The sequence below is a fragment of the Xenopus laevis genome, chromosome 3L, assembly GCF_017654675.1.
Source record: "Xenopus laevis strain J_2021 chromosome 3L, Xenopus_laevis_v10.1, whole genome shotgun sequence".
In the NCBI taxonomy this organism is placed as follows: domain Eukaryota; kingdom Metazoa; phylum Chordata; class Amphibia; order Anura; family Pipidae; genus Xenopus; species Xenopus laevis.
In genome coordinates, this window is record NC_054375.1 from 146,406,891 (window position 1) to 146,422,896 (window position 16,006).

Here is a 16,006-nt window from a genome sequence, read left to right on the forward strand (position 1 = left end):
TGTGTTGCCTTCCCAAACCATGAGAACAAATTGCTCAGGACATAACTCACAGCCAGTTTTAGCCATTGCCCTTGGAAAACCTAATAGAAATCTTAACAAATAAAAAAAATAAATAGAAACGTTATGTGGTCAAAGTGATTGAACTAAAACGAGGGATTCCTTTACATATAAGCAGCATGTGATTTGTTCAGATTTCATGACTTATTTGGAAAACTCAGTTTATGTTCCCATTCTAAAGCATAAAAGCATAAAATGGCTGTAAAAATCGATTCCTTTTTTACAAAGAGGTTGATTTTAAACAAAAATAGAACTTACTAAGAAAGAGACAACATGGGGGATTTTGAAAGTCAATGAGAAGGACTGAGATGAGAAGACGTTGAATGAAAGCATTGGGTCCAAGGGTAGTAAATGTCCATTCAGTAATGAATAACCTATAAACTTCTCACTGAATAAATGGTAATAAATCTCCTCATTTGTTCTAGGATATTTTCCCATGCAGGGCTGCTGGGTCCTTTGGCAGAGAAGGACCTAAATGCTCTTTCCCACTGGAGATCCTTAGCAAAGCACAGACCTTTGGCAATGGAGAAGAAAAGGAGAAGGAGAAAAAAAAGAGAAGGAGTGAAATGCAATGTAGGTGGGGAACAGAAGACATACAGTAAATTAAGATACACAAGAACATGGGTGTCCACAGAAAATTTTCCAGGGGGAGAAGCAAGTAAGCTAATATCACATAGGGTAGCATCCCACTGAAGATGTACTAATATATTTACAAACAATTCCTTGGGACTAGCTGGAAAAGTCAGGATGGGGCAACTGCCCCTTCTTGCCCCCTTCTGCAGACACCCATGGACAAGAGTAAAGGTGGCCAAGCCCATAGACACGTGTAGAGCTGAATCGTCATATTTACAGGTAGAAACAATAGAATTCAATGGCCAATGTTTGGGTGCCTTCAAAGCCACCCAATCAAAATTTTCCGTCAAGCCCGATCAACGAGCCAACCGATATTTAAGTCTTCTGCCAATATTGGTCGGCTCTTTTTCCACCATACACGCACCGAATATCGTACGAAAATTTGTTTTGTATGGTATTATCTGTGTGTCTATGGCCACCTTTAAGGTTTAGGAGCCACACAGCTTGAGCAGAGAGATTGTTCCTTTCAATCATACAGAGACCATAAGGGTAAGGGAAATGGATCCCCCAAAAATCTATCCTTACACTTATAAGTTTCTTAGTTACCCAATTCATCTAGTCTCTACCAGTCTGACTGAACTGTGTTAAGGTTATCCTTTCTAATGTCACTTTTCTAATGGTAAACATGACTGGTTATTCCCTCACTCACTCCCATTTGTCTCTCTTTTCTTCTGGCCTCGTCTCTTTCTCTTATTTGTATTCACACATTCTATACTGGCATGATGCAGCCTCCTTTATCAGTCTATATGCCATTGGTTTCCAGGCATTTGGGGTTTCACTCAATGTAGGAGCTTAAATCAGTGGCATAAGGTCCCCATTGGTTCCCAAACTTTGGGGTTGAAGCCCCTGTAGGGGTCCAGTCTGGCAATCTGTGGGTTCTGGCAAATGGGCCAGAGGGGTTGCTGTAAGATGCCATAGAGAGTCACTATTTATTGGGTTGGTTGAGGTGGCTGATTGGGACTTTGTGTACTTAAAATGCCAGTGCCTATTTTGAATCCCAATCCAGACCTCAGGGGTTTGAATAAGTGTAAGATTATAACAAACAAGGGAAAGTTGTGCTCCCACTATTTTTTAAAAACCATTAGGCGGGGGTGCAATGAGGGTGTGACCACAAAATACATATAGACAAATACAAGAGGTCCTCTGCTCTCAACCCATTATCAATATATTTAAGACAGAGACATTTTGTGCATACTGCTACTAAAAAATGCCTTAACCTTTAAACAACACAGGGATTGTTTGTCCATATATTGCAATATATTTAAGCTGAACAACTACGTCAAAGTCATCCCATATCTGGCCATTCCTACGCTTAATTTTCATCTGATTCATTAAGAATTCAATTGCTTAATTATACATTTTACAAAGGGACTAAATTTTACCTGCAACTTACTCGCTGCTTTCAAAGTAACACTCCCAAACTTGGCTGCCCTTTTATTAGACACCAGTGGGATCACCTGACTATAGTTGGGAAGGGTGGGAGCTACACACCCTCATTGCACCCCCGCCTAATGGTTTTTAAAAATTAGTGGTGAGCACAACTTTCCCTTGTTTGTTATAGTTATACAGGAGCAGTGACCAGCTCCATGTTGTAGCTCCCACCCTTCCCAGCTATAGTCAGGTGATCCCACTTTTTTTAAATGTCCACTGACTTCAATGCATTTGACATGAGAAGAAACATAATAAAGAAACACCAAGGGGCACATTTACTTAGTTCGAGTGAAGGATTAGAATGAAAAATACTTTGAATTTCAAAGTATTTTTTTGGCTACTTCGACCATCGAATTGGCTACTGCGACCTTCGACTACGGCTAAAAATCGTTCGACTATTCGACCATTCGATAGTTGAAGTACTGTCTCTTTAAAAAAAAACTTCGACCACCTACTTCGCCACCTAAAACCTACCGACCACCAATGTTAAGGTCCCCATAGGCTTTCCTAGCAATTTCTGATCGAAGGAAAATCGTTTTTCTTCGATCAGAAATTGTTGTAAATCCTTCGACTTCGATATTCGAAGTCGAAGGATTTAACTTTGATGGTCGAATATCGATATTCGACCCATAGTAAATGTGCCTCTAAGTGACTCAAAAGCATTTGGTGCAAAAAAAAAAAATTAGGGACAATGCTGTTGACTCGAATGCTTTTTTTGCAAGCAAAAAATGCATCTAAAATGTCCAATTAATTTGCAAAATGTCACAATTTTTTTTGGCAAAGCAAAATGGGGCACTATTGTTGAGTGATTTGGTCAGCTTGAAGCAGCTGTTGATCTGTTCCAAATAAATACATTTTTGTTCCAAGAGAAAATGGTTTAATTAAACCCAGATTTGATACTATTTTTGTACTACTATATGTCCCTTTCAATTGTCCAATGTATTTTAACATTGATATAGAGATTTCTAGGGTTGTCACTAATCTGCTATCTTCCATTAGTAGTATGAACAGTGCGAGACATGTTTTGCAAAAGAGGTGCTACAAGGTTGTGGATATTACACAGTTGTAGGTCTGTGTGTTTATTCCCTACAAAACAAAGAAGACCTATGTGCACCCCTGGGGCTCACCTGTATAACCCCAATATTGGCATGTGTACGGCAGCCTTTACATTTTAATGCCACAGAAAACCAGCATTGAGTTTTACTGAGCAGTTGTGTTACGCTGCCGCAATTATTCCATCTGCTCTGCATGAGCTCTTTGTGGTGAACTGAATTACTTTAAAAATCTAAAATTGGTCACAATGAAAGGTACATTTTCTTTTTGAAGTGGCAGCAAAATTCAAATAAAATGTACCATATTTCAGCAAATGGATGTATTTAAAGAAAAACATCTCAATTCAGCGCCGGTTTCCAGAGCAACTAATGGAACCACTTGCTGCGCTCCTCTGAACATTTCATACAGCAATCAAGCTACTGCCATACCCCTGTAGGGTCATTCTGGATTCCTTCTTGTAAATAACACAACAAAATACATTAGCAAGCATTTGCTTTAGGTGCCCTTAACCTGATCTCCGCTCAAATGTACCCACATTCTAATTAAAAAACAATAAAGAATCAATTAGAATTTTGTGCAGATCCAGATATTTATATAAATATATATTTTAGAATTTTTGGGTTTTTTGTTTTGCAACAAATCCTTATTATAATCAGTGATTTGGCTTAAGTCCTTCAACCTGTTTGGAGAGATGTCTAATTACTAGAATATTAAATTCTCTATTCCATGCTTTATGCTCTATGCTTCTTTTTGAATTTCTGGTTTGGAGCTAAGTTTTGGTTGCATAAAAACCAGATGTTGGGCACCCTTCTTGCTCTAGAGCATGGCCACATATCAAAATATTGTATCCCTTTATCAAACAACTGTCTTTATGTCAGGAAAGAATTCAAATAGGGCTAACTATGGGTTTAGTATCTTGATGACAGTGTCATCTCCTTGTGATGGAACCTCTTTCCTTTCTATCTTGCACCTTTCCCCCTTCTATATTGATTCTATTCCCTCTCACTTTACCTCTGCATCTGTATTTGCTCAGACCCTCACTTCACTCTTTACTTTGTCTCTATTTACTGGAACGTTTTCATTAATGTTCAGATCTAACCTACCCCCAAAATGTCTTCTCTGTACCCTCCATCCTTTTCCAGTTATCAACCAATTTTCCTTTGTTCCCTTTCAAAAAAAAACATATTTTGTTCTGTTAATAACATTTAAGCATTATTTTTACCAGCCCGGCAGGTAAAACACCGGCCAGGTGGTAACCTTACTTGGAACCCCTCCATCTATAATTTCTAGTCCTGGTCAGCTGCATTTAAGGATCACCTTTATGCACATAATACACTACTCAACTCTATCTTTAAAACCCAACATGGTCAAAACTAAAACTGGTTATTTTCCCACCTTTTACATCTCCTGCCTGAAATAACTATCAATGTTACTAACTGCCATATATCCATAGTTCCTCAGGTACACTACTCTGGAGCAGCTACAAACTTTGTAAATTTTAATTCATAGATATATTTGGGGACCCCCAGTGACTTTTAGTTACGCCACTGCATGCATCATGGGGTTATTTATGGGGACACCTGCTGTTTTATATGGAGCCACCTGCTGTTGTCTGTTTTCCCACACTACCCCTTTCTCTTTCTGGCACTGGCTTTGGGAAAAAAAAGAAATTCCACTGAATTCAGAATATCCTAGGAATCTGTGTGCTGTCCTGTGAGCGGAGCCAGAGATAGAGACCATCTGAGAGGGGGTGGGGCCAGTGGAGTTTTTTTAACAATGAATAGCAGCACCCACCTTCTGCATGTAATGTAATATATTACTGATTTATGGCGTTGCAGCCTGAACATGAGCATTCCAACCAAATTATTGGCCTGGAACTACCATATTGCTTCCTTGTTATAGGATTCTGCTGGCTAAATAATAGATCTATGGCATCCATGTTTTGCTCGTGTTCTTGCCATTCTCATGCCAACCCAATAAATAATAATGAGTACCACCTAAGAATTCCATCCAGCCATTGGTTACAAGGGGAAAGGAAAATGGGCTAAGCCATATACTGTACCTTCTATTATAATTTGGGCTTTAATATACACTGAGATTTAGATTTTGAATGCTGCTGCAGAGAAATGGACAGTACCATAATGACTTCTCTATGGTCCCCATTGTCATTTCATTATGGCACCATCTGCCTACGTATCTTCCCTTTCACTGGAGGATATGCAAGGTGCAATAATACATTTGCCACAGTTGATAAATATGATGGTGATCTGTCTGGCTGTGCAAGGAATAGACATCTGTACATGCAAATAGATATTGATAACTGCCGTACCCTCCCAACTCCTAAGTATATTCTCCAGCCGACACCCAGGTGCAGGATTAACCCATTCCCTCTCATGCATATGAAATTGCTGTAGGGCGCTAAGGTACACGGCACGTCTTCTAATATCCTACAGTCTCTCCACCCCCTGCCTCTGATCTTGTGTCATATTCCCCCCTACATATCTCATTCAGCAGCAAGGTACAGCAGGCCTTAAAAGCCCTCTAACATAGCACAGATTCCTCTGCCTGGGGACCCCAAGGCATCAAGGGCCAACAGGTGAGGTTCGTGAACTTCTGGGAGTTGCCAGATTCCTCACTCTGAGCCTCAACCTGTGTTATAAACCTAGGGCATTTCCACAGGTGAGGCTGAAATACTCTTTATGGATACGAAATGTACCTACTACAAATCCCAGCATCCATAGCTAGCTGCTGTTTGGCCACTAATACACAACTATGTGCTATGTAGACCAAAGAATACAATACATTAAAACACATTTTGAGAAGGACTAAAGCTAGGCGAATGCATTTTGCATTCCAAGCAGAGTAAACAGTTTGGGGTGGATGCCACAAAGATTCTTATTGTTTGCTTGAGTGACTTAGGGGATTTTTATGCCTTATATGCATTTGAGTGCCTTTAATTTGATAACCAGCCACTCATGTTCAGCCAGGAGGAAGTCAAAACTGAAGCAGGTACTTGGTACAGGGAAGGGATGTGTAGATGTGTATTTTAGTCGTCCTCTTGGGGTTAGTGATCTCTACAGAGATTGTACAGTGGGGCATGGCAACAGTTACAGTACTGGAAAGAGAAGCTACCATAAGGAACTAGGCTGAGTAATTAATGATTTTGCATGGTGCTGCCCATCTTGAGATGTGTGGCAGAAACAGCAGGACTGTCCAGTTGAGCAAACAGAAAAACATGGCTCATCAACTTCACCGGGGTTCTGTAAGAAATAACAAAATGATCCAAAATGGACAGCTCACTTGCTTAGGCTAGTCAGTCAAATAGTTTATATAACTTCACCCATAATTCCAACACTTAATTCTTCTTATGCGCTTTGCCATGGCATCCTTTATGGATGTTGCCAATGACCCTATGCTGTCAGAGGAATGGGCTGTTGACAGCCTGCATCAACAGATGGAGCTCCAGGTGAGATTCATGGATGCTGACCTTCAGTATCAAATGGCTTTTATAGCTCCAGGCTGGTACCTCAGACTTAAAGGAACAGTAACGTCAAAAAATAAAAGTGTTTAAAAGTAATGAAAATATAATGTAGTGTTGCCCTGCACTGGTAAAACTGACGTGTTTGCTTCAGAAACACTACTATTGTTTATATAAATAAGCTGCTGTGTAGCAATGGGGGCAGCCATTCAAAGGAGAAAAGGCTCAGGTTACACAGCAGATAGCAAATAAACTCTGTCTGTCTAATGGTGTTATCTTTTATCCATTAGTTAACCTGTGCCATATAGCCATTTTTCGATTTCCACCATTGCTACACAGCAGCTTGTTTATATGAACTATAGTAGTGTTTCTGAAGCAAACACATCAGTTTTACCAGTGCAGGGCAACACTACATGATATTTTAATTACTTTAAAACACTTACATTTTTTGGTGTTACTGTTCCTTTAAAACAAAGGCACCGGTATCCTTAAAGGGCAATACCATATACAATGGTCCACAGTTCAGTTCAATTATCTGTATACTACAGAAAAGGTTACAATCATCAATCTACTATGAACCAAGCTTGAAGCATCCAGTTGTTCACGGCAACTGGAGGGCCACAAGTTACTGCACATATTACACATACCATTTGCAAGTTGGATGTAATCGGTAACTTACAGGGAACATGTTGGCTGCAGAGATTTACAACCTTACGTATAAATCAGCTATAGAATGACATGTAGGGTGGGTATGTCAGATAATATAACATGTTCATTTTAAAAGGGAAAGAGCTTTTAAAAATCGAATTTGTTAGAATGGACAGGGGCGCTCCGCCAATGAGGCGAGCTGAGCCGCTCGCCTCAGACGGCAGCGCCAGACAGGATTCCAGGGGCGGCAAAAAGCCGCTCTTGCACCTTTAAGAGCCGAATTTCCGGTTTTTAAACCGGAAATTCGGCTGCGCTATTGCGAGAGAGCGCAATTGCGCTCTCCGCAATCGTGTTCCTGCCTCCCCTCGCCGACAGGTAAGTCGGTGCGGGGGGCGGCATTGCAGGAGCCGCCTCAGGCGGCTCCTTCCCCAGAAACGGCGCTGAGAATGGAGGCTATTTTAGGTAGAACTATTTGGCAGGGGTGTAGTCTTTAAGTCAGAGGTTACAGTGATTGCCATTCAGTTCTCTGTGGCCAGTCTATCTATAAGGCAGTGATGCCCAAATTAGTGGCTCATGAGCAACATGCTGCTCACCAGCCCCTTGGATGCTGCTACCAGGCTTGAGGCAAGTTTTGGTTCCATAAAAACCAAGTGTACTGCCAAACAGAGCCTCCTATAGGCTGCCAAATGGTCATTCACAGCACTAATTGTGCACCACCCAAGAACATTTTACATGCTTGTGTTGCTCCCCAAATCTTTTTACATTTGAATGTGACTCATGGGTAAAAAATGTTGTGGACCCCTGATATAAAGTTTTGAACCCATTGCAATCCCTAATACTTTTTAGGTGTTTATCAGCAGTTGCCATTGTTATCTGTGTGAAATCTGACAGCTCATTTTATATTCTCTTTAGCTCAAAAGAAATTATATATCACAAGGAACATCTCTTTTATATAAACATCCCCTATGACTCGTTGTTGTTTAACGAGATTGTTGGCTTTATTTCAATCAAGTGTCATCATCTGATATCAGATGGAGGATTTATTACCTAAATTGCGGCAAGCTGGAGTACCTCACATCAACTCAGATATAATAAAAGGACATGTAATATCTTTTAGCAAGCTGGAGATTAGTCAGACAAAGATCTTCAGTACCTCACATAAACTGTGATATAATAATGGGACATTTCTTCTTCTAACCAGTGTAGAACCTTTTTTATCTCTAGCTGGAAAATCTGTGGTTGGGGTAATAAATGTTCGGTAAGTATTGGCTACTCTCATATTGAGTCTTGCTTACCTTCACATGAGCGAGAGCTGTCATGATTCCTCTGAAGAGGAAACCTTATCCAAAGACTACATTGAAACTATGCCCTTTGATGAGGGTGGTGAGCTTCTAATTATGCACATATAATGTGGATTTAGGAGAAATGTCCTACCCCTACCTCTACCTGCAAGGACTCTTTAACATATTGTGCCCAATCCTTTAAATTAGGAACAATCAGGTATCTCCTGGTGGTAGAATAATTAATACATGTATTAACTGGCATGTCTAATAACACAATAGAATTTAATGGGCAATCAATTAGCAATAGCGCTAATTATTTTGTGCAAAAACTGTGCCTACTGAAGGCTATGAGCAAAATAGAAAAACTCATGCCATTGTCAACACTTAATGCGTTCGGGAACAAAATCAGTTGGATGTTGGCATAATTGAGGCCTTCAGACAGGGTTGCTATGGCATCAAAATTGCCATGGTAAGAGGCGTATGGAGAGGTCTGAGTGCATTAAAGTGTAATTTGGTGGGTGGGTAAGAGTTAATGTTAACTCCCTGCTGTATGCCTTGGGTGAATTCCTGCTCAAGACAGAACAGTTTCACATCTGCTGCATTCGTAAAATTCTCCCATATACCGTGCATGTCGATGAAACCTTGAAAGATGATGTTACATGATCTCTGCTCATTAATGTAATGTCATTTTATTTTGTCTTGGGATAAGCTACTTGGGAGGCTGAGGTCTGAGGTCCAATCAGTAGTAAGTGCTGTGGACCCCACCAACAGAGCAACAGTTGTAAAAAGAAAGATAGTGGATATCTCAGCACCAAGTCACTTTCTGACTGGTGACTCAAGGAGGATGAGATGATGATAGGCTGAAATGCCTACAGCAAAAGTAGGGGATAATAGCCTCTGAGAAGAAACTGTGGATAACAGGTTGTAAATCCTTTATATTACTGAGGATTTACCCACCTAATCTTTCTTACACCCCCAAGGTCCCACTACCCTACAGGCCTGCAACTAGAACTCGGCCCTTACTGGATGTTTAAATAGATCATCTGGGTGCAGGAATAGATTTCTCACCTGCAGATGTTACATGGGGGCACAGTCTTGCAAGGGCATTCCATGTTGAGCTTACTTATACCTGGACATATCTTCTTTTCATTTTCCACAAACACAGTCAGGTTCTTAATTCCAGATGGACCAGCCACCCATGTTTCTTAAACTCTATGGGGCAAATTCACTAAAGGACGAAGCGCCTAACGCTAGCGTTAATTCGCTAGCGTATCGCATTTTCGTTAATTCGCCGATTCACTAATTTGCTAGTGTTAATTCGCACCCTTACGCCTGCCGAATTTGCGCAACGGACGTAACTACGCAAATTCACTGACGTGCGCATTTTTCTGAACGCTACCTTTTACGCCAGACTTCCTTCGCCACCTCAGACCAGGCGAAGTGCAATAGAGTAGATAGGTATTGCTTCAAAGAAAGTTACAAATTTTTCTAAGTCCCAAAAAACGCTGGCGTTTTTTATGGGTGATAGGCTGAAAAAGATTGAAATTTTTTTGGGGGCTACCCTCCTTACCCCACCCTCCTTCCCCCCTACATTTCCTAACTCAGGGCACCTTAACTATACAGTGGGCACATGTGTATGGAAAAATAAAAATTTTATTTGCTGTTTTGAAGGTTTCCCAGGCTTGTGTAGTGCTGCGACATATACCTCCATTGTAACTTCAATTTGGCGCCGTATGCAAATTAAGCATCGCTAGCGTAACTTCGCTTTACTTGGCGAATTAACGCTAGTGCAACTTCGCAACCTTACGCTTCCCCTGAGCGCAACTTTGTATTTTAGTGAATTTGCGTAGCGCTGGCGAAAATACGCCTGGCGAAGTGCAGCGAAGTGCGGCGAAGCGGACGCTGGCACAACTACGAATCTTAGTGAATTTGCCCCTATGTGTCCACTATGGCCCAGTTATACTAGCATTTTCATAATATTTGAAAGTGATTTCTTTTTGACCATGGGGTCCTCTGGGTGGTTGGTGGGATCACTCAATCCTCTAGTTACCCTTCTGAACACATTCAGGTGTATATGTCATTTCCAATCAACAAAAAAAATTCAACCTTTCAATGTATGTCATGTTTAGGGTCAGCATACCAAATATCCATAGTTTCTGGTTGATTGGGCTTCAGTTGCTTGTTTTCTCCAGAGATGACCACAATGGCATACATGATTAATTGCAGATCCCTGAAAGGACATGATAGGGCAGGAGGCATTCATGTAAATGCAATACAAAGATGACCTTCTTGCACTCTATTAAATTACAAATTGTGTGAAAAAGTATACATGCATAATGTTTAATACATTGAAGGTCTTTAAGATGAACCCAAACAAAATCACCTTCACGCACCTCTCACTTAAAGGGACTCAGTTATTGAAAAATAGACTATATGTGAGTGGAGGATGATATTAGCCCTTTAAATACCCCCACTTTAGGTATCTGGAACCTAGAGTTCCCTCAACAAATCTGTGTGAAAATACCAGTACTTATAGGTGATTGGCAGTATTTAGTAAATCTGTTACAATCCTGTAGATGATGTATAAACCTTAATTTGAGAGGAAGTGGAGTAGTATTTTCTACAACAATCCTCCAATCTCACTGTTGGAGAGAAGTGGAGAGGTGATGGAGAATTGTTCTTACACTGAGATTCACTTTCTAGGGCTATTTGGAAAAAGGTTCAATTATAGGGAAGCCTGCATTCCACAAGGCGTGTGGCGGTGCATTTGAAGTCTCAAGATCTTTAAGACAAGATCTATGAGTTTCTGATCTTTGAGCTTTGTTGGGATCTTACATTTTCTGTAAATATTAAAGGAAAGTAGCACTTTAGTTTTCATGGTACAATATGCACTCTCAGTTGGTCTATCAGTATCCAAGACTAGAGGAAGATAAATGATACCGTGCTGCTGTATAATTAAATCAATTGTATTTTTAATAGCACTTGAAAACCCTGGGGTTAATGTAATAATGACAATGTGTAGGCCAGTTCTAGTAGCTCAAAGCAAACATTTATTGTATGTAGAAGGCCAACAGAAGTCATTGTTTTACTGAGGCTTTGAGTAAGGCCTCAACATCAAAACCACTGTCACTGATTTGAAGAAACCAAATACAGATGTAGCAACTTTTAGCCCAAAAGGGATTCACATTGCTTTGAATTATCTCCCTCTAATTACACCTTGGAATGTGGCTTAGAAACAGAGATAGGGAAAGCCTAAAATATCTCTCTGGGATAATTCTGGCTACATGTCTATACAAATAAATTAGGCTTCATGCTTAGAATAGATTGAGACAGTCTGTTTTAATATGCATTGATAGAAATATAAAATAATGTTAACCCTACTAATAACTGTACTTCCTTATATTCTTTTTAACTGCCTCCCAGCAGATTGACGTTGAGTAACAGACCAATTAGAGCTGCCCCAGCTTTCCATTAACAGATTCTGTTATAACTTTTCAGCATGTAGCGTTTCACTGTATTATAATATAAACTACAATGTGTCCTTACCATGAATTGATAGTACCAAGAATGGAGGAATATTAAGAAGTGATTGAGTCACAGAAGAAATTAGGGCACATGGAAAATAGAAAAATTGGAATAGATAATGGAGTAGACATGATAGAAATATTTTATAAAATGGGTTATAGCAGAATTCAGTGAGTACAATTATAAATACATCTGTTTATTATCTAAATCATTTGTAAAATTACAGTCATGGTTCCTTATAAGCTGGACAGGTTAGAGAATTACAGACAGATACAAGTTCATTGCTATTCTGAAAATCTGAACAGTCAGGTCCTTATGCCAGCCGTGCCTGATTGGCGCAGAACGTGGGTAATTGAGAGGTAGGCAGAACTAGAGTGTTTTTTGATTTGGTAGGCTGGAATCAGACGAATATAATAAAAGAAAAGGCAGGAGGCTGCTAAGATTTGCAAAGGTGGGTGAGAGCAAGGCACAGAAGAGAAAAGATGACAGAGCGAGGCTGGTCGATATTTGGCACAATATGCAGAGACAAGATCCATGGATGGTAGTGGAAGGCACAGGTAAATTGGTGGTACAAGAAATCAAGGGAATAGAGAGATAATAGGATTCTGGTATCAGGGGAAGATGCTGGGTATTCAAAAGAAAGAGGTAGTATAACAATTATTTATATGTGTGTGCATATATATATTCAAATATACCAATGGTTTATTCAAAAGCAGTTAGATACAACACTATGACTTGTAAATCAAGAAGCAGATGAAGATGGGCTTTAACTAAATAGAAGGGAGTTTTACCATATTTTAAGGAAAGATACCAATGGAGAGAGAAGAGCAGAACAAGACAGGTAAGGTTTGCAGAAAATATTGAAAAAGGAGAGCCAAAGGTAAAGGATAAATGGAGGCAGGAAAGATACAGAAGATATTAAAAGAAATGAATGAAGGTGAATGCAAGAGAAATGGGAAGGACATGGGGAGAGAGAAGGGGTCAGGCTGACAGATGAAGAGGAAGGGTGGCAGAAACAAAGATTGCTGGTTGGGGTTGTAAATGGGGAATTGGAGATGGTTGAAGGGAAAAAGAATAAAGGAGACAGGTTAGAAAAAAATAAAAAAAATAATTATAGAAATTGGTGTAGGGTGTGTGTATGGAAAAATAGGCAAAGATGGAGATAGTCACAAGTTCACTAGAAAGAGAACAAAGAAAGACAAAGGGGAGAGAGGTGTATGGTTGGGAGATGTTAAGATGGATGTAAAGATGGAGATCTTTATGGAGGGTGGATAGGAGAGAGAAAGAAAGACTGAGTTCTGTTTAGGTTGCGGTGTGGGAGAGGATTAGTCTAAGCAGACACATAGGAGAGAGAGCAACAAACATGGAGAAGGCCTTGGGAATAAACTGAACAAAGGTAGGGAAAAAATTAAATGTATTGTTGGTGGTAAGAAACGAGAACTGTAGGGAGACAGGGAAAGAGAAAGAGTAAAGATACGCATGAGTGCAGGGGAGTGAGAGAAGAAATGGTGGCATGTATGTTAGAAGACAAAGAGATAGGTGCTCAGTGAGTAAGAAGGATGTCAGTATTGAATTAGGGGTGCTATATTCAAAGCAGTGATATAAATAAATGTAGAGTACATTGTGGAGGTGGCAACATAAGAATGGAGAAATGATTGAGAGTCTAGATGGTGGGAGATAGGAGGGAAAGATAATATATTAAAATGGAGCAAACAGTATGGAAGGAAGATGTAGTACAGGAAAGAGTTGGAAGGAATGAAAATCAAGGTTAGGAGAGAAGAGAGAAAAAAATGAGAAGAATAAACATAGTGAAGGCAAGAAAGAAAAGGGAAAGAGATACTGTACTGTATATAAGCTAATTTAGGGAGGTTGAGAAAGAAATTGAAACTTGGGTGAAAAGGAGATGAGAGAAATGTGTAATAATAGGTAATCTATTGTTCTAGGCCTCAGAAATCACTTCCATGTTCCTTTAATACACAGCTAATACTGACTGCAATGATAACATTATCGTGCAGGAAGAATATCTGGATGAGTTGGGTGCAAGTTATGACCCTAGAAAAAAGATCAATAGATGGACTGAAAAAATATTATAGAGGAGAGGTAAATGGTTCTGGAGGCAGAATGGAAGAGAGATAGGAAGGGTTAGAGGGATGAGTGAGATGAAGAAAAGACTGATAGTGGTAACAATAATAAAAAGAACTGGAAGGGGATTGGGAGAAATAGTGAAAGGGACCGGGAGACTTGAGCAGGAGGGAGAAAAAGAGCACTGGAAGGATTACATGTTATGACAAAGACAGAAAGTACTGTAAAGGGGCAGAAAAATAACGTAGTGGCAAGTGGACAGATGGCGAAAACAGAGATATAAAAGATGAACATGAAGGAGAAGCTAGAGGAGGAGAGGTGAAAGAAATGGAGGGGAATAAAGGACAGAAAATGGACTAATTGTGGACATAAAAGGAATGCATTTTGCTCATTCCTGCAGCACATATACTAAAATTGGAACGATACAGAGAAGATTAGCATGGCCTTGCATAAGGATGACACGCAAATTTGTGAATCGTTCCATATTTTTTAAAAAGAAAAGGAATGCATGGACAATTTTAAAAATAGGAATTAGATGTGAATTAACAGGACAGACAGAGACAGAGGAGACACTGAAATATAGGAATGGGGCGAGAGGCAGCGCGAGAGAGAATAAGAAAGGATGAGAGAAAATATTTAGAGATGGATAAAGGGAGGCAGACAGATGATAGATAGATAGATAGATAAACAGATAAAAAGATTGATAGAGACAGACAGACAGACAAACAGATTAGATAGATAGATAGATAGATAGATAGATAGATAGATAGATAGATAGATAGATAATATATATATAGAGAGAGAGAGAGATGGCGAGAGAGATAAATGATAGATAGATAGATAGATAGATAGATAGATAGATAGATAGACAGACAGACAGACAGATAGATGATAGATGATAGATAGATAGATAGATAGACAGATGATAGATAGATGATAGATAGATAGATAGATAGATAGATAGATAGATAGATAGATAGTAGGGATGCACCGAATCCACTATTTGGGATTCGGCCAAATACCGAACCGAATCCGAATCCTAATTTTTTTTAAAAAAGTGGAAAAAAATCTTCATTTGTGTCGAAAAGTCACATGATTTTTCCTACCCCTAATTTACATATGCAAATTAGGATTCAGATTCAGTTCGGCCAGGCACAAGGATTCGGCCAAATCCAAATCCTGCTGAAAAAGCCCGAATCCTGGATTCGGTGCATCCCTAATAGATAGATAGATAGATAGATAGATAGATAGATAGATAGATAGATAGATAGATGATAAACAGATGATAGATAGAGATTGATAGAGACAGACAGATAGATGGTGGTGATAGAAAGAGAGAGAAAGAGAGAGAGACACATATAGACAGACAGATAGATGGTGATGGGTAGATGATAGCTAAAGAGAGATAGATAGATAGATAGATAGATAGATAGATAGATAGATAGATAGATAGATAGATAGATAGATAGATGATAGATAATAGAGAGAGAGGGAGAGAGAGAGAGAGAGAGAGAGAGAGAGAGAGAGAGAGAGATTGATAGAGATAGGGAGATAGAGAGAGAGCGAGAAACAGAGAGATTGGTTGATAGAGACAGACAGACAGATAGATGGTGGTGATAGATGATAGATAGATAGATAGATAGATAGATAGATAGATAGATAGATAGATAGATAGATAGATAGATAGATAGATGATAGATGGATAGATGATAGATAGATAGATAGATAGATAGATAGATAGATAGATAGATGATAGATAATAGAGAGAGAGGGAGAGAGAGAGAGAGAGAGAGAGAGAGATAGAGAGAGAGATTGA

The 16,006-nt window shown here is 39.5% G+C and overlaps 1 protein-coding gene and 1 non-coding gene across 2 annotated transcripts in view; both read left to right on the forward strand.

Annotated features, from left to right (window-relative positions):
• The first annotated feature begins 12,562 nt into the window (after nt 1-12,562).
• Nucleotides 12,563-16,006, forward strand: part of col5a3.L (collagen type V alpha 3 L homeolog) — a 142,896-nt gene continuing 139,452 nt past the window's right edge. Inside the window, exon 1 of the mRNA XM_041587221.1 lies at nt 12,563-12,665. Coding sequence (XP_041443155.1) covers nt 12,626-12,665 — 40 coding nt within the window. The 5' untranslated portion in view covers nt 12,563-12,625. The remainder of the gene's footprint in view (nt 12,666-16,006) is intronic.
• Nucleotides 14,575-14,680, forward strand: LOC121401760. Its single transcript, XR_005966489.1, has one exon. It is a non-coding gene; the product is annotated as a U6 spliceosomal RNA (small nuclear RNA).